Consider the following 18,423-nt stretch of genomic DNA (forward strand, 5'->3'; position numbering starts at 1 on the left):
ATTATACTCAGCTGGTGTCTGCACTCAGTGGGGGGTTGATTATACTCAGCTGGTGTCTGCACTCAGTGGGGGGTTGATTATACTCAGCTGGTGTCTGCATAGGCAGGGAACCCAAAGCAACTGCGTAGGTTATACTGAGGCGAATTGGATAATTAGTGTTGGTGCTTCCTGCACAGGCCCAAGTTTGCTATAATATGAAGCCTATAGCGAAACTTTTTTTATATTTTTTATTATTATTTTAACTACCTCCACCTTAGGAAAGTCTGTTGAGGGAGGCAGTTGGCCATGACCTGCCCCCATTAAAACAAAAATAAAACAAAGGTAACAGGGGGCAGTAAGGTTCAGGCCCCTAACTAATTAGCCTAAGTTAACTGCCACCTCCCTCGCCCATTCGTAAAAATGGGGTGTAGGGGCCACATACACCAGTGCCGCCTGAGGCCCTCTGGGCAGGTCGGGAGGGCACACGAATGGGGGGACAAGCACCTGCCACCCAATGCTCTTGATAGCAATACAGGAAGGCAACTGAAATACAGGCAGACAAGGAGTAGCAAACATTGCACCTCAGTGCCTTACCTGATTCAAAAGCTGAAGTTCAGAAGACTCCAGGTCTGAGGTAGTGTGCTGGGGGGAAAAAAGGTCCCATGGACCAAAACCCCTGTCCCTAGGACGCCTTCCGGGCAGGCCTAATGCTTTCCTAGGCGTAAAAGAGAAAAACAAAAATTTGCTTCTAATGATTGAGGCCTTTGTTCAGAGAACAAAGCCAAGAGCATAAGAGAAGGAAAAAAAAGACGCCGGTAGGTGGGTGTGGTTGGCCTTTTAAAGGCTTGGGGAGGTTCCTTCTAATTGGAGCAGGGAGGAGGGGCTATCCCGTAACGTACTGACATGGAGTACGTCTAGGGAAAGCTAAAGTTGTACTCCAAATTTTAGAATATTGATTCTCCGAATTCATGAAAGTTGTTCTGGAATGAGAATTTAACTACGAAGTGAACAAAATGACTACAGGTTTTGCTTGAATTCCCTTCTGGCCTGCAAACCCATATAGAATTTATTGGTTAATGCAAATCTGTGACATTTTCATGACTGTAAGCAACATTAAAGCCAAGCATAATTTGTATTGGTATCCTAATGATTCTAAGGGCAATGACACAAGCATTATATTCTTGAGTGATTTCCATCTCAATGTGTGGGCTTCTCTATGCACTCCTCCCCTGGCTGCCCCCTATCTGATTGATACAGTTGAATGGGCATCCCTTGCCAAATTACATATTTAGTTATTTTTTTTAAGTCAAAAGTAATGCAAAACTATTGCAGGAAATAGTGTGTTAAAACATCATAATTAAAGAAAACACAAGAACAAAGAAAATTGTAATTGTGGGATGTGCAAAAGGTTGGACACCCCAGTGTCTTTTAAAGGCTCTTACTTATTAGTTTGAGTTTTTACTTTTTATCGAGGAACACTTTTGTGAACTACACACATTCTACATCTCTACTCATAGAGGTTCGCCATAGTTAATATATACTAATATGATGCTGGAAAAAACCTCATGTGTGTACCACTTTAATGTCTACACCTTTTTACAAACTTATCTACAAAGGTGTAAAAAAAATGCTTTTATTGTTGGACTGTTGTGATTGGTGCACTTTTGTTTAAATATTTATGTTTGAGCTTCACTTACTCAGCCTATGATTAAGTGTTTGTAACACGAAACGCGTAAGGCGGACACAATAAATCTTTTCTACTTGATTTCTTCAATTCGTTGGAAGATTGCCTTTATTTTAGTGCCTGCCATCAGATGTATTCACCTTTGTCCACTCCCAAAGCTGAGGGCTTAGGGTGGTACACCTGGGCCATTTTCTATATGTGGTGAGTAAATAGTCTACTCATGAAAAATAACCCCTCTTCAGTCTTATCACCCCAGTAACACACCCTATGGCACAGATCACACCTTGTAAACACCTTTTTCTTCTCGCTTGCTTAGAGTCATTCAGTTCTTGTTGTAGGGAATTTCGCATGGTGTATACTTTGCAAATCCATACCGTTAAGAAGAAACACATTACATAGACAAGTACATAATACTTTGCTTTATTAAGATATTATAAATAATTTAACACACATATAATCACACGTTTCAGCGGTGCATATGCTTTATGATGCAGCTTATATTTACATTATTATGGCTGTATTGACAGGAACAAAGAGGTTGTTCACTTTAAAATTAACATTGGGGATAGTGTAGATATCAGAATTCTAACATTTTGTAAGTGGTGGTCATTTTTTTTTCTTTTACATTTTTTGTCATGCAGCCCTCAGCCTTGGAATTTAAATGATCTGGCTGCTAGGAGTTAATTACCTTAGCCACCAGGGAAATCAAACCATTTGAAATCAAAACAGAAGATGACTAGCAGAGGGCCTGGAAATTAAGATAAGCATTCAAATGAGAAGATACACAAACTGTTTTTTTTCATTGGACACCTAGTGGCAAAGTGTGAAATATTCACTTATAGTTATGGCATGTAGAGATTCTAAATAGCTGTCATGCAAAACACTGCAAATTTCAGCTTGCTGTTACTGTACTGGCAAGTGTAAGAGAAGGCCAAGGTCCAGTAAAATCACTTGAAAATGAAGTGCCCTATGGGTCATGGATATTCCTGGTATGTATGTGTTATTTACATAGTTATCTGCATCTTTCAGTGTCATTCAGATAAAAACTTTGTTACAAATAATAACATTTTTAGTTAGTTATAGAATGTACTATTCATGGCAACTTCCTGGTCTTTATTTTTTTAAGTTTCTTTATTCTTCCAACTTTCAAATAGGGGTCATCAGCAGCCAAAACTATTGCTCCCTATTTTTGTTATTGTCACTTATTATTATTTATCTTTCTATTCAGGCCTCTCTTATTCGTAGCCTCTCATGAAGCCACAGACTGGTTGCTATGGTAAATAAGACTCTAGGAACCAGATAGCTGCTAAAATTCCAACTGGAAAGCTGCAACAATTCATAATGCAGACAAATGGCACATTCTCTTAGACTATTGCTGTCAACATCACATTTTAATTTAAAGGTGGACTATAGTTTTCATATGTTCATTTTTATCTTATGATGTAGTAAATCTAACAAAGCATGGCAATCAGCATTCATTAGCATATTTATAGACAATGCCATAAATTCTCTAGTGTCTCTTAAGATATATTTGCATAATCACAGTGACTTTACCAGTTCTGGTATCAGTACGTCATTTCCATAGGACTGGTAATTACCATGACTATTTCATGAGTACGTGTCCCAGTTTCTGTTTGCTATTATTGTGCCAATATCTGTTATTACACATGTTCATATTTGTAACCTGTTCATCAGAATACTTGTATGAACACATTATTTCAAGATATATCAATTTTTTAAAGTAAATGCATTTTTATACATTATTACAGTTAAAAAGTACAATGTAGCCAATAAATAGTGTGATTATTTTTGCCACCTCTAGGTTTGCTGAAACCATCATTTCCTCTACCACTTTTCCACTTACAGTCAGCCACGAGCAGACCTATTCCCTGTGGTCACAGAAGATATAACACCATGATATTAAAACCAAGTAACTATAAACTACTGTATATGTAGTTATAATACACAAAAGCCATGAATATCTTGTAAATTATATCCTTATAAACGGTGAGTTCTGATGTCATTTCTATCACATGACTCCCTAAAACTTGTGTATTATAATAAATAAAGCACCCCCTTTTGCAAAATATGAGGATATTAGAAGTTACCTCGGAGTTCCATGACCTGTATAAAAACACTCGGCCTTCGGCCTCGTGTTTTTATATGGTCATGAAACTCCTCGGTAACTTATAATATCCTTATATTTTACAAAAGGGGGTACTTTATTCACTATATATCAGCTGGCAATCATTCATTTGTATTTACCAGGAAAAAAATATTTCAAGTATGTGCCCTTGTCTTATAATGTCTGTATCTTGATTTACCAATTCCTACGACTATGACACACTTCGGCTCTATAGGTGTATTTATACGTAAATATGTGGGACAGAGTTTCATACAAGAAAACCTTTGCAGACTAGTGATTTCATAGCTTGTGCATTGTAAGCTCTTCAACCCAATAAACATGTTAACGTGATATACAGATGTGCTGTGTACCTGCTTTGTATTGGAAAATGGCAAATCTGAGTGCCACACAAAATCCTTCCCTTTTTTTCTAAAAACAGACTTGTAATAATTTCTAAACTAAATTTGATTGGGCCAAGGTTAGCCTTACTGCTCTGGATTCTAACATGAACCAAAATCTATAGTGTGCACATGGCCTTACACCATAACAACTTTTATATGCAAACTAGTGGTCTTTCATAGTACAGTCTCACAGCAGGAACTAAAATTGTTAGTATCCTTTAGCAGTGGTTGCTGGTTTATAGAGATGCAAACTCAAACCTTGAAAGCAACTGCTGTAACACCAACAGTTACCACTAGGTGGCATATATGCAACATATAGATGTATTAAGTAGCGATGCAGCAAATGTGATATTTAAGATTATGCAGCATATCACATCTGCAGATATAGTTGTGTGTCTTTAAACTCTTAATTAAATTTATCTGTAGAGAGTTTTTGTTAGAAAACCTGTTTTAGCATGGAAGCTAATAATGAATAACCCTTTAAGGGGGCTAAAGTTTGTTAACAAACTAGGCACCTAAAGGCCTATCTGATAATAATTTGCTTTACAGATCACTTAACGTGCCAGCTTTATAGATCAATATTTTGGGACAACAATTGGTAGACCATAGTAGTTTCATTCCCGGGGTAAGAATTAAATTAATTACTATAAACGGTGCTACTGGTACCATGGCAATAGAGCAATTACAAGTCTTTTCCCTATATTATTAACAAAAACATTTCTGCGTTGCTAGTTGGGCCCACTGCAGAGATTCTGGTTTCCATATTCTTATTGTGCAGCGGGATGTGGGAGCCTTGGATATATATACGGTAGCATCTCACATTTTGCTTCCTCCACTTACATACTGCTCAGATCATGGGACCGGTACTGCATATATGGGTTTTGTCTTTGCTGTGGGCGAGGTATACTGAACTCCTTTTTCTGTTCTAAATCCTGTGGAGAAACACAGTTAAATGAATACGCTTTACATACTTTTATTATTATACCATTTCATTTATACCACAAGCATTAGTAGTAATGATAGATGTTATTAAAACCCAATGTGTCCAATATGTATGCTTACTTAGCATCAAATTACTACTACTCCTTCATTCTTTTTGTTAAATTAGCCACACTTTCCCTTTGAATGGAAATGTATTGCTAGCACCCGGTGCTGTGTAGGGACAGAAGCCTATTGCTTAAATAAGATTGCAAATAAAATGCAGTTTTGAAGTCATAAGCCCCTGTTAGTAGTCCGCACCCTAGCAGGAGTGGGCGGGGGCAATTTTAATTTAAAAAAAATTCTCAAAATTGCCCTGTGTGCTGTTACATCTAACATTTCTGCCATAAGGCAAGAAAGGACTGTGGTTTGTTGGAGAAGAAATACAAATGGTAACATGAGTACTAAGAAGTTGTTCCATCCATGTAAGAACATAAAGTAGAAAGCAAAACCTTTTGCTCCATGGAACAGCTGTGCATGCTATACTGTTATAAGAGTTTTATAATGCATGTAAACATACTCTGAGATATAGATGCAAGAATCTATGGAGACATTGGCAAACAGATGGCTATAAATGGTTGCATGTTGGTTAATGGCTCCTCATTGGACTCTTAATTGAATGTTAAGAAAAACCTCTAGGACCTTTAAAAATGTGGAAAATCATGAATTTTTAGAGATTCATAGAAACAATCCAAACTCGTTTATTAGTAAATAGTCCCCTGAACCATCAGCTGTGCTAGTTAGTAGATACTCTTGCACTTACTCTCATGGCAATGGTAGCATCATGCTGTGAAGAAACAGGAGAACATCGTCCAGAGTCTTGGCCTGTAGGGAAAAGGGAGTGAAAAAGCAATCAAAACTCCATCATATCCATTATTTAAGAGTGGTTGTCTTTAGGTGTAAGTAAGATAATTGGTGTGTGCTGTAAGTTGGTGTAGGGCTGCTGTACTGTGCATTGTTAAAGGAATTCTGACATGATTTATATGGTATAATTTTTATTACTAATTTACACTATGAACTTTGTAGTTCTACAATTTAAAATGTTATTTTTGAACCAATAAATGTATTTATTTAGCTGTAATATTGGTGTGTAAGCAGCCATCTCAAGTCATTTTGCCTAGTCATGTGCTTTCAGAAAGAGCCAGCACTTCACAATAGAACTGATTTCATATAAGCTATTGTTTCTGCTACTCAATGTAACTGGAGGAGTCATAACTTGGGGGGAGCCAGACTCAGATTTTTACTACTGAGTGCTGTTCTCATATCTACCAGGGAACTGTTATCTTGTGTCAGGGAACTGCTATTTTGTTACATTGGGCTGTTGGGTGGGAGGGGGAAAAGGAAGGTGGTGATACAGTGGCGGAACTACCGGGGGAGCAGGGGGTGCGAGCGGGCTAGGGCCCGCACCCCCTCTGGGCCCCCCGGCAGCCCGCACGCCACTGAAATGCGGGCCATTAGGAGGGGTGCGTGGGGCGTCACGCACCAGGACCCACCCCCCCTCTAGTTACGGTACTGGGGTGATATAACTGCAACTTGCAGTGGAGCAGTGACTGAAGTTTATCAGAGCACAAGTCACATGGCTGGGGGCACTTGGGAAACTAAAAACATGTCTAACCCCATGTCAAATTTTAAAATGAGATATAAAAATGTTTTGCTCTTTTGAAAAAAATTGATTTCAATGCAGAATTTGGCTGAAGGAGACTATTAACAGACAGTGTTGGATTGGGATACCAGGGGCCCACCAGAAAACCTTAGGCTGAGGGCCCACTTTCCAAACTTTTATACCTTCTCTCCTCTACTCAACCTCTTTATTCTCATAGTCTCTTTTCTGTACATACTATACTCTGTTCTTTATTAAGCCTCTTTGTTCCCATAAATAAATAGGGAATGACCATGAAATAGGCCAAATGGTTAGAAGCAAGAGGGCCCACTGACACTTGGGGCCCACCGGGAGTTTTCCTGGTATCCTGGTGGGCCAGTCCGACACAGATGCATTTTGTAAAAAAAACATGAAAAAAAAACCTACTAAAAACCACTGTATCCCTCAAATTTTAGTTGTGACATGGACTTACTTTGTTTTAAAGTTTACCGGTTTAGTCTAAAACTTAATTCTGTAACTAATAATTCCATAATTCCCACACATCCTCATTAAACATAATGCTATAGATAATTTTACGGAGATTTTTCTCCAGCATTAAAAATTAAAATTTTCATCTATCTGAGCAGTTTTAAACGTTTTGGCCAAAAGGTGAGTGGACATGGTAGAGGCATAGGCAGGCTGTATAAAGTGATTTAATTAAAGAGCTGGGATTTCATTCATAAATAGGGGCAACAGCATTGTAATTCATCAGTATCATACAGACTTCAGATTGGGAGAGTTTAATAATAAAAACATACAAACCTTGGTTGGTATTTTCATGAGTGAATACTCGATTATCCACTCCAATGGTTTGTCTGAGCAGGCGGGGTTGAGTTTGGATGCAGTCTTTCTGACTGTCTGATTGGCATCGGGTCATCATACAAAGCTCTGGCACCATATACATCATGAGGAAAACCCAACCATTGGCAACTAAAGCAATGGATAACACTGGGTCATCCCATTTGTTCTTGCCTGGAGCGACATTATTTAGTGATATATTGCCGCTTAGCAACATACAGATCCAGGCCACCCAAATGCCAATGGAGAAAAACATTGTGACATAGATATGTGCTCCGTGTCTCTTCCAGTATTTACATGGTCCACATAGACTGATGAGTGAAACAAGAAAGGTGATGGCCATGAGCAGGAATACATAGATGAGTATGAGTACAAAGTCTTGGTTTAGCTGATTATAATCAGTATTAGGTGCTGGTGCTAAGACAGTACAAGGGGTGCTGCTCCTCACCAGACCGAACACAACATAGAGAATCGCTATTACTACTTGCACCAGTGAGAGACACAACACCATTAATAGCATCACCCACCAACAGATTCCGGCTCCTCCTCGAACAAGTTTCACCAGCTTACTCGCATGGGCCAATAGGCAGGAAAAGCAGATGGCAAACAAGACTCCAAAGAGGAAGTACCTTGTTGGGCAGGTTTGGGCAGTCAGTTGAACAATGAAGGCAAACGTGAGGCTAAATATTCCAAATGTGCCAATCAGGAAGATGAGCTGGACAGGAGAAACAGCACGCTTGGCAGGATCACTAATGCGGGGCATCATTATGAGGAGGGCTAATATAAGGATAATTGAAAACACAATCCCAGCTGCAGCCAGGGTTTCCAGCACAATTCCCCATGCTGCATTTGTGTCACAGAGGAAATTGAAGGGTTCATCAACACATGTAGACATGATGGTGTTGGAATTCAGGTATCAGCTGAGGACAACCTGCATAAAGAGAAACACAGAAAAATTATACTGCTTGTTGCCAGAACACCACAAAATATAGTATAAACATATACGTTTCACAGATTTAATTAAAAATGCATGTTTAGTATCACAATGCAGTGAAAGGTAGGGGCTAAGTATACAATGAAGAATTGGAATTAAAACACTGAAATGTACTGTAAAGAAAAAATGAAGCCTTTGGACATATGTATATACAATCCCTTACAAAATTATTTAGACTCTTGACCAATTTTAATAATAAAATATAGTTTTTAAATGATTTAAAAAATAAAAAAAATATTTAAAAATAAAAGTCGGTTATTAGAATTTAAGAAGCAATGTTTTTTTAATATTTAAATACATAAAAGGAGCATACTTGTGCCAGCTAAATGAATGTGGTACATAGGAACCTTTTCCTTAACCTTGGATCCCCAGATGTTGCAGAACTACAAGTTCCAGAGTGCTTTCATCTGCCATTTTTTACTAGAATTCTGGGAGTTGTAGTTTAGCAGCATCAGTTGGAACCAATCTCTTCATTTTTTTCAGGCTGAACTGATTAATCAGTCAACACCCAAACTTGGCACATTTGAAGCATCACTACTGATCTGAGTTATCAAATTTTGCTTCCGCATTTCAACTATGTTAAATATGAGCTCAGCAAGTTTTAATTATTGGTAAATTACAGGGGTAATAAAATTTCATAAATTCTTCCTCTGCCTATAGCATTGCTGTACTTTTGTATAACAAAAGTCCTTATTTACCGTTGCTCCAGACAGGGAAGAATTTTGGAGAATGAGTATAAGTATCAGCAGGGGTAGAACATTCAATATTTGTACAGAGACAAACACAAAGAATGAAGTGGTTTCTAGGAGTGTCCAAATGCACAGAGAACAGATTATAGGTTTGAACTATAATTACTTAACTTTCATCTGTGATTGTGAAAATGCATCAGTTCATACAGTAAGTGCCAAATTGTTTTGATCACCATTTATAGGGCTGCTATCCAGTTATGCATTCAGTGGTAATCCCTGCCTGGAATATATGGGGATTCACTTTTTGTTGTTGGTTTTGGCTCACTTACTCTTTCACAAAGTAGTAATTACTAGAGAATTAATATTTTATTTTATGATTCAGAACAACCTGCTGCTTTTAAAATGTTATTGTTCTTCAGCTCCCAAAATGCAATACAGTAAGGGGATGCTGGGAGTCCTATCATCTGTAGGAGTCTCTTGATCACAGGCAATGAATTGCCAACTAGGGAAGCAAAGGTTTTTATCAACTAATCATAGTCTATCTTTCTCATATTCGTAAGCAGAATCTCCACAGTAACATCTGTCAGGGCTGGGTTTTACAGTAGTATAAAAATTGCATAAGCATTGGTCTCTCTGAGTCCCTCTTGGTGGAAAAATATATATGAAAGGATATAGGACACACACTATACAATAATTGTTAGATATTTTCAATCTTTACGTCAGAGATGTCTTTGTGGTGTCTCTCCATCAGCTATTGACCACTGAGAAATAAAGTTCATCAATAGCTGGAGAGTCACAAGTTGTATACATACTGACTTTCATCATTTAGACAGGAGTTTCCTCTTTTATAAACTAACCCTGAATAAATTCATACAGAATTTGATTCCTTTAGTAATATTATTATTATTATTGTGTTGTTAGTAAGTAAGAGCACTAAATTCATAAATGGGAATGCCTTACCTTGGGTGCCCTGGTTTGTTCAGGTCTGGAGAGCCTGGTGGCAGTGTGTGCCCTTGGCACAGCAGCAGCTTTCTATCTCACAAAGAGGGAGTGTGCTATAAATATGGGAGGCGGAGGGAAGTCACACCTGGACCTGTCTGACAACTCCTTATAGTATTGGGAAATGGAGAGGATGACTTATAAGCAGGACCAGGGATGTTGATCAAATGTGGGAGGTGGATAGAAAACCTCCATAACAGCCGACTATGAAGATTTTCATTCATCCAGGCCATGGTATATCTAGTATAGGTAAATTTAAAATAACTGGACTTGCTGAGTAATCACTAAAGACGTTTCACTACTCATCCGAGCAGCTTCTTCAGTTCAACTGACTGGTGTCAGTCAGTTAAACGGAAGAAGCTGCTCGGATGAGTAGTGAAATGTCTTCATTGATTACTCCATAACAGCCATTACTGTAGCAGAGAATCAAAAGGTCTTAAACTCTTATTTTTACCCACTGGGAAACACTCTAAACTCTTTTTACTTTTTTATCTGCAGAAAAAGAGGGAACACATTTTATGCCCTGAGAAAAACTTTCTCATAGACAGTGATTGTTTAGTTTCACCCCTCCCTAAAACACCATCAACATGGTGATTATATATAACAATATGATCCAAAACTTGCAAATGAGATCACATGGGGACTCTCCCATAGCACAGGCTAACCTTCTCTTTCACTCATTTAAAGTACTAGCATACTTCACGCTTGACAAGAGGCATTTAAGGGGTGATATGATAACTATGTATTAATATATAAGGGGATCATATAATCATTCTAATGCTTTATTTACTAGTAGGTCTTTCCAGTTGACACAAGGTCACCCATTTCTTTAGAAGAAAAGAGGTTCCGCCTAAATATTCGGAAGGGATTTTTTACAGTGAGAGCTGTGAAGATGTTGATTCTCTCCCTGAATCACTGATACATTAGATAGCTTTAGGGCTGGGACACAATGGGCGATTTGGGAAGATTTAGTCGCCTGGCGACTAATCGCCGCGACTTTCCGCGACCAATCTTCCCCGAATGCCTCCCCTCGCTCTGCGCCTGGCTAAAATGAAAAATCGCCTGCGCTAATCACACGCGGCGATTCGTTTTCCGAAGTCGCCCGAAGTTTCCTCGTGAGGCAACTTCGGGCGACTTCGGAAAACGAATCGCCGCGTGTGATTAGCGCAGGCGATTTTTCATTTTAGCCAGGCGCAGAGCGAGGGGAGGCATTCGGGGAGAAAAGTCGCGGCGATTAGTCGCCAGGCGACTAAATCTCCCCAAATCGCCCAGTGTGTCCCAGCCCTTAAGAAGGGGTTGGATGGCTTTTTAGCAAGTGAGGGAATACAGGGTTATTGGAGATAGATCATAGTACAAGTTGATCCAGTGACTAGTCCGATTGCCATTTTGGAGTCAGGAAGGAATTTTTTCCCCCTGACTCAAATTGGAGAGGCTTAAGATGAGGTTTTTTGCCTTCCTCTGAATCAACTGGCAATTAGGCAGGTTAAAAAAAGATAAAAGGTTGAACTTGATGGATGTGTGTGTCTTTTTTCAACCTAACTTACTATGTTACCATGTTACTTAGAAATGTCAGACGGGCAAATTCAAGGCATAATTTATTCTTTACAAAAAGTATCTCACAAAAGCTCTTTATAACCCCAGGCGAATTATTTACCAAGCTACCTTTCTTTGGATCTGTCCTTGTAGAATCTTCATGATAAGGCTGCACAATTATAGCTCATCCATCAACCTAAAAAACGTGGCTTACTCACTGTGGTGCTCTTCTCAAAAGCAGTCTCTCTGGCGTCTACGGGCAGCTTTGCAGTGCTACCGCTCTCAGCAACAGCATTAGTCACCTTCAGGGCTTCTTGCTTCTTGCAGTTGATCCATTCCTCTACTTGGCATTGAAGCATGAGGTCTCTACTTCTGGCTGGAGCAGTAACCCAGATGTCCCAGCACTCCCTAGGCTTTTGTTAACCCCCAGCCAATTGGATTTATACCTTGCAGAAGGTAGGTTGGTTCTGCTCTTCTACATTTCCAAGTCTAATGCACATTGTCTATTTCAAAAGAATATTAATACAAATCAATGACATCAATAAAAGTATCATAAAAAAGATTGACTAAAGTAGTGGATACTCTGGGATGGGACAGAGAAAAAAAAAAGTATATATAGAACATTTTTGTTACAGTTCCTTTAAATCTCTACAAAACATGCTATACATATTATGAAGTTACTTGTACTGTTTACCCAACAAATAGCGTCTATAACATGTTAATTCAAATATTAGACAGTACATAATCATTCTACGAGACCAAAAAAGTGCACAAAAAAGAACAAGGAGTGCGGTGTTTTATGGGTTATCAGAGGCAAGCAAATACAATATAACCATGTTCCAAATGGCCTCACTGACTTACAGAGTTTTTAACAGGCCTGTTGATCAGGGATAGGCAAATAGTGCTGATTATTTTTCCAAATTACTTTAATACAGGGGTCCCCAAACTTTTTTACCCATGAAACACATTCAAATGTAAATATAAGTTGGGAAACAACACAAGCATGAAAAAGTTCCTGGGGTGCCAAACAAGAGCTATGATTGGCTATTTGGTAGACCCTATATGGACTGGAAGTCTATAGGAGACTCTGTTTGTCAGTACACATGGTTTTTATGCAACCAAGCCAGGAATTCAATAATTAGTACCTGCTTTGAGGCCACTGGGAGCAACATCCGAGGGCTTGGTGAAAAACATATTGCTCACAAGTCACTAGTTTAGGATCACTGACCTAAAACCATTGAAGATGTTTAATTATTGTATATTGCAAAGTTGTTCCGAATTAAATTTTCTTTTATTTTTTTTAGAAACAATTTGCATGGAATTCCACTTTAAATAATAAAGTATTATTACTTTATTAAACAAATCCTAATGCAATATTATTTTTTTTACTCTTTACTAGAAGTAGAATCAAAAGGTGGGCCTCCACCACAATCAGAAAAATTTAATATACTGCACATGCACAAACCCAAGTCTGCGGATGCCTGGGAGTCAATAAAATGGTGGCACAGTACCCTGATAGTTTTAAGCCAGTTTTTTCTTCAAAAAGTAGCACCAGCCCAAGGGAAAAAGCTTCACTTGAGGTGCCTAACTTTTTAAACCCCACCCCCAGTGAAATAGTGTTACCGTATCCTTTAATAATAAGTGCAAGTATGGTCATTATCTTCATGATCATTAACTTATATATTATAGCTAATTTGTCAAGAGCTTTATAATACAGGTATGGGAACTGTTATCCAGAATGCTCTAGAGCTGGGAGTTTCTCGATAACTGGTCTTTCTGTAATTTGAATCTACAAACCTTAAAGGGGAACTATAGCGAAAATGAAAATTTAATACAAGCTTCAGCATACTGAAATAAGAAACTTTCTAAATACAATCAATTAAATATTCTCCATGTTTCTGAAATAACCAAGTTTATCCTCACTATTCCTCTCTCAGGATCTGTTTCTCTTCATTCTCTGTTCATGTAAAAGTTGGGTGTCAGATATTCATTTACAGTTACATCCAATATATCTTATAGGGGGGCTCCCTCTCCTAGCCGATGTATTATATTAGAGCTCACTCAAATAACTGATTCCAGTACATACAAAATCTAACAAAATAACTGCCTTTTGCACAAATTTTGCATGTAGAGAGACACAATGTCTGTTGATTTTACTAGAGTGAGCTCTAATACCTGACACCCAACTCCTGCATGAAGAGAAACAGATGCTAAGAGAGTAAGAGTGAAGATAGACTTGATTATTTCAGAAACGATGCAGAATTTCACTGTGGTTAAGCTTGTATTAAGTTTTCATTTTGAGAATAGTTCCCCTTTAAGTCTACTAGAAAATCATGTACACATTAAATAAACCCAATGGTTTTGTTTCCAGTGAGGATTAATTATATCTTAGTTTGGATCAAATACAAGGTACAGTTTTATTATTACAGAAAAAATGATCTCATTTTTAAAAATGTATTAAACTTCATAATTTGGATAAATTAAAGTCTATGGGAGACAGTCTTTCCGTAATTCAGAGCTTTCCGGATAATGGGTTTCCAGATAATGGATCCCATACATACTAACAAGACACTAAGAATTAAAAAAATTAAACAGGGCAATTAAAGGGCTTGTTCATGAGAACGTACAATTAAAAGTTTAGTGGTTAAATGGGGTAGTTTACTTTTGATTTAAAATTTTAGCATGTTTTAGAATGGCCTATTCTTAGAAACTCTTTAGGTGGTCTTCATTTTTTTTTTATAGTTTTTTTAAATCATTTGTTTACATATATTTCTATTCGTTTTCTAAAGTCACCCAAGTTTCCTTGCCAGGTAAATTCAAGTAACTTCCCACTGACGATTCACTTTATTGCTGGTGGAAAAGTATTTTCTGGAGAATTATTGCCTGTGGTAGCACAGATCTAACTTCTACCCTCCTCTGCCATCACCCTTACTGATCAAATCATGACGTTCTTATCTTTCATTTAATATGTCATTGTTTACTATTGCAATAAGTGCATATCTTTTTAGGGTGTGAAGAAGTCACTTAGGAAACGCATCAACAATCTCCAGATTCTTATTACTCTTCTCAGTATGAGTCAGTGTGGCTGTTTAATATCTCCACACCTGCTGGATTGTATAAATTAGTGAGGAACCCCTTAGGAATCCAGACATGCAGGTAAAACAGAGAGAGAAGAGTTTCATATCATATAAATGTCACATCTACCTCATCTGCACTGTCCACAATCTCACATGTACTACAGCAAAAAATATGATAATTTCAAATCCATTTCTGAACCATTGAGCAGTTAAACGGCTTACTTTTAAAAGTGGAAGTAAAGTGAGAGATTAGGGAAAATAGAGAACATAAGGAAAGGTAGATAATTGGAAATAATCCATTTAGAGACAGGAGTTGAGGGACTTAAGCACAGGATGTGACAGATCAACCTTCATATAAGATAATAATTATAATTAGATAATAGGGCTGATTTACAAACGCAAGTGGACAGATTGCTATTTTAGATCCAATTATTAGGCATATTATTTAGCTCTAGTGCTGCATTATTCAGGTATCATGTGTCTTAAACCATAAGATTCTCATAACTTGCAAAAAAGCAGGCATGAAGGGGGGTGGTATGCCTTAGCATGTAAAGCAGGAAAGGCGCAGTGAACACTGTCAGGCCATAAAAAAAGTAGTAAAAATGTCAAAAAAATCTTTATTTATATAGTGAATAAAGTACCCCCTATTGTAAAATATAAGGATATTATAAGTCTCCAAGGAGTTCCATGACCATATAAAAGGTTTTATATATTTTATACAGGTCATGGAACTCCAAGGTTACTTCTAATATCCTCATATTTTCCAACAAGGGGTACTTTATTTATTATAACACACAAGTTTAAGTGAGTCATGTGACAAAAATGACATCACTACTCACCGTTTATAACTGATGACATCACTAGTCACCGTTTATAAGGATATCGTTTACAAGATATTCATGGCTTTTGTGAATTATATCATCATATCAACAGCCCTACATGTTTCATTCTCGCATGGCACTTCATCATAGACTAGCATTAGAATGTACAAATTAATCTTGAGCTAGGGCCACTTTAAAGAGCTTCAACCTAACCCTACTGTTAGTTTTCTGTTCTCTACTGTTGTTTTAACCTGTAGCATATAACCCCTCCCAAAACACTAAACTAAAGCACCATGCCATTGCTGCACCCCACATCCTTCTCCAGTAATTCTGCCAGTAATCCTCAGTAATCCCCACTACCACTTTTTGATGTACCATTCACCTTCCTATATGATTTTGCCACTATCAACATGCAATACAGAATACAGTGCTATGTACAATAGAATATAGTGATATGTACAATAGAAAGCAGTGCTGTGTACAATAGAATAGAGTTTACAATCTTATTTGTTTTAATGATGGATATGTTTCCTGCTTGTCTGACATTTTCATATGTGCGTTTGCCATTACTAAATACAATCCCCTACCTCTCACAATGGGTATAAAGCACTTTTTGAAATACCTTCTTGACTTATTCCTCCACTTATTATCCATTACTGTTGGTTTCCTGGGGACCGAAACTTAAATAAGTGGAATTTTTCATATTGACTTAGCTATCGACATCAAACAATTGCATTCTCTCTACCTAAGTAGTGGAAGGCTTGGCATTTTTATGGACAGAAATGTGTAACTGAACCCCTGAGTTTATGATTCATGACCTGGCAGAGAAAAGGCATCTAATGAATGTGTCATATGGATCATGAGTGTGCACTAACAATCTTTTTATGTGTTTTTTGTTGTGATTGCAGATTTAATTTGCTCTAATTATGCCCCATTATGTCTCTATATTATTGTAACTGAGCAGTGTGTATTCTGTAACATCTGGGCAATATATGGGCCTCAAAGGGATTAGGTGTCTAGAAGTCAACCTTTCCTCAGAAAATGCTGCTGTAAAAGGGTTTGCTGTCTATATAGCCCCAGCCAGAGAATAGTTGGGGTGGAGTGTTGGAGGGTTTACCATTCTTATGATTATATTATATGATATGTGTAAGCTCATGCATTAAAAATATGAAGTTATAGAATGTGATTTTATTGGTGATATTTGGTAATATTGAGTTGCAGTCTTTTTGCATTCCCTTTCTCCACTTTCATGCGACCAATCTCTTCTAAATGCCTCCCCAGTGGCTAACATGTAAATCGTCTCTGGGGAAACATATGTGGCACAAAGTTGCCTAAAGAAAACTTCAGAGAGTGGCAGAAACAAGTATGTTTCCCCAGAGGCCAGCGTCGGACTGGAGGGTATGACACTACCACCTCAGGTACCCCCACTCTCCCTTGGCCCCCCGTCTCGTACCTTGAATTCTCCTCTGTGGTCGGAGAGAGGAAGGTCAAGGGGGAGCTCCCAGGGTTTGGGTCAGCAGGGCCCACAAGGCCAAGACCCACTGAGTTTTTTTTTCCGGTGTCCCGCCAGCCCAGTCTGACCCTACCAGTGGTGGTTTGCATGTTAGCCACTGGGAAAGTGTTCAAAAGAGATTAGTTGTCTGGGTTGAAGGAGATTAATAGCAGGGCAACTAATCTCCTAGTCTGTCTTCACCTTGCTACAGAAGATAAATAGAATTACAATTGTCTGACTAAATGTGGTGAAAGAAAATGCAAAAAGACTGCCACTCCATATTACCAAATATCACCAATAAAATAACATCTCAATGACTAATATCCTAGTCTGTCTTCACACTAAAGTTGTGCAGACCATTAGATTGTAAACCATTAGGAGGGGGTGCAATGAAACGTTGACCTTAAAATTCAAAGAAGGGGTCCTCTGCACTCACCCATAATCACTATGCTAAGGACATTAAAGTGATACTGACACAAAAAAATATTAATCTACATTAAAAGTGACTGTTTTGCCAGCCTGACTGTCCCTTCTTAACTGGTCAGTTAGAGTTTCTAATGCTAACGGAATATGCTGCACAAATAAGGCAGCCCCCTAATAGAGGAACAGGGTAGTAAGACAGGTAATGTAAAAGCATCAGGCAAATATTTTTTATGGCAAAATTATAAATAGCATTCAAAGATAAGGTTATGATAGATAATAAAAAAGGTTATTTTCTGATGTCAGTATCTTAACAGGAATTGTTTGTTTGAAGGTTATAACCCTTAAGTGGTTGCCATTTTTATTGGCCATCAATGGCAATAAAGGCATATACAGGCACAATGCAACTTTAAGGGAGTAATATCATTACTAATTTTTATTTCTTTTATGCATTTTATTATATATCACCATAATATACCAAGATGTTATCACGAGGAACTTAGAAGATCCAGTCTGGATTTTTCTGAGAAAATTTGACTGAAGCAAGTAGGTGGTATACTTTCTGGAAAAAAATACTGGCCTTCCTATATTTTTGCAGTTTTTTTCCTATTAATAACATTGGCATCAAGCATCATTTTTACCGGCCAGGCCTGTAAAATACTGGCCATGTGGCAACCCTACTTTCAAGGCATTAGCAGTTAACTACTGCATCTCAATATACTGTAAGAACAAAATAAAGTAGGGAGCACCATTCATCACTTAGAGAAACAGTAGAAGGTGTGCAGGCTCTGATA

General features: G+C 37.9%; 1 protein-coding gene across 1 annotated transcript; it reads right to left on the reverse strand.

The window, feature by feature from the left end:
- Positions 1–2,067: 2,067 nt before the first annotated feature.
- On the reverse strand, positions 2,068–10,346 carry gprc5a.L (G protein-coupled receptor, class C, group 5, member A L homeolog). Its single transcript, XM_018258774.2, has 4 exons — positions 10,248–10,346; positions 7,569–8,535; positions 5,931–5,992; positions 2,068–5,121 (listed from the first exon to the last, which is right to left on the reverse strand). The coding sequence occupies exons 2-4, from the start codon at positions 8,497–8,499 to the stop codon at positions 5,026–5,028; spliced, it is 1,089 nt and encodes a 362-aa protein (XP_018114263.1). The 5' UTR covers positions 8,500–8,535; positions 10,248–10,346; the 3' UTR covers positions 2,068–5,025.
- Positions 10,347–18,423: the final 8,077 nt, after the last annotated feature.

Source organism: Xenopus laevis, chromosome 4L, assembly GCF_017654675.1.
Source record: "Xenopus laevis strain J_2021 chromosome 4L, Xenopus_laevis_v10.1, whole genome shotgun sequence".
NCBI classification, from domain to species: Eukaryota; Metazoa; Chordata; class Amphibia; order Anura; family Pipidae; genus Xenopus; species Xenopus laevis.

Coding starts and splice junctions, on each gene's coding strand:
- gprc5a.L (XM_018258774.2), bottom strand. CDS start 8,499: ATGTCTACATGTGTTGATGAACCCTTCAATTTCCTCTGTGACACAAAT. Junction 5,993..7,568: donor TCATGAAAATACCAACCAAG/GTTTGTATGTTT, acceptor TTTTCCCTACAG/GCCAAGACTCTGGACGATGT. Junction 5,122..5,930: donor ATGCTACCATTGCCATGAGA/GTAAGTGCAAGA, acceptor GTTTCTCCACAG/GATTTAGAACAGAAAAAGGA.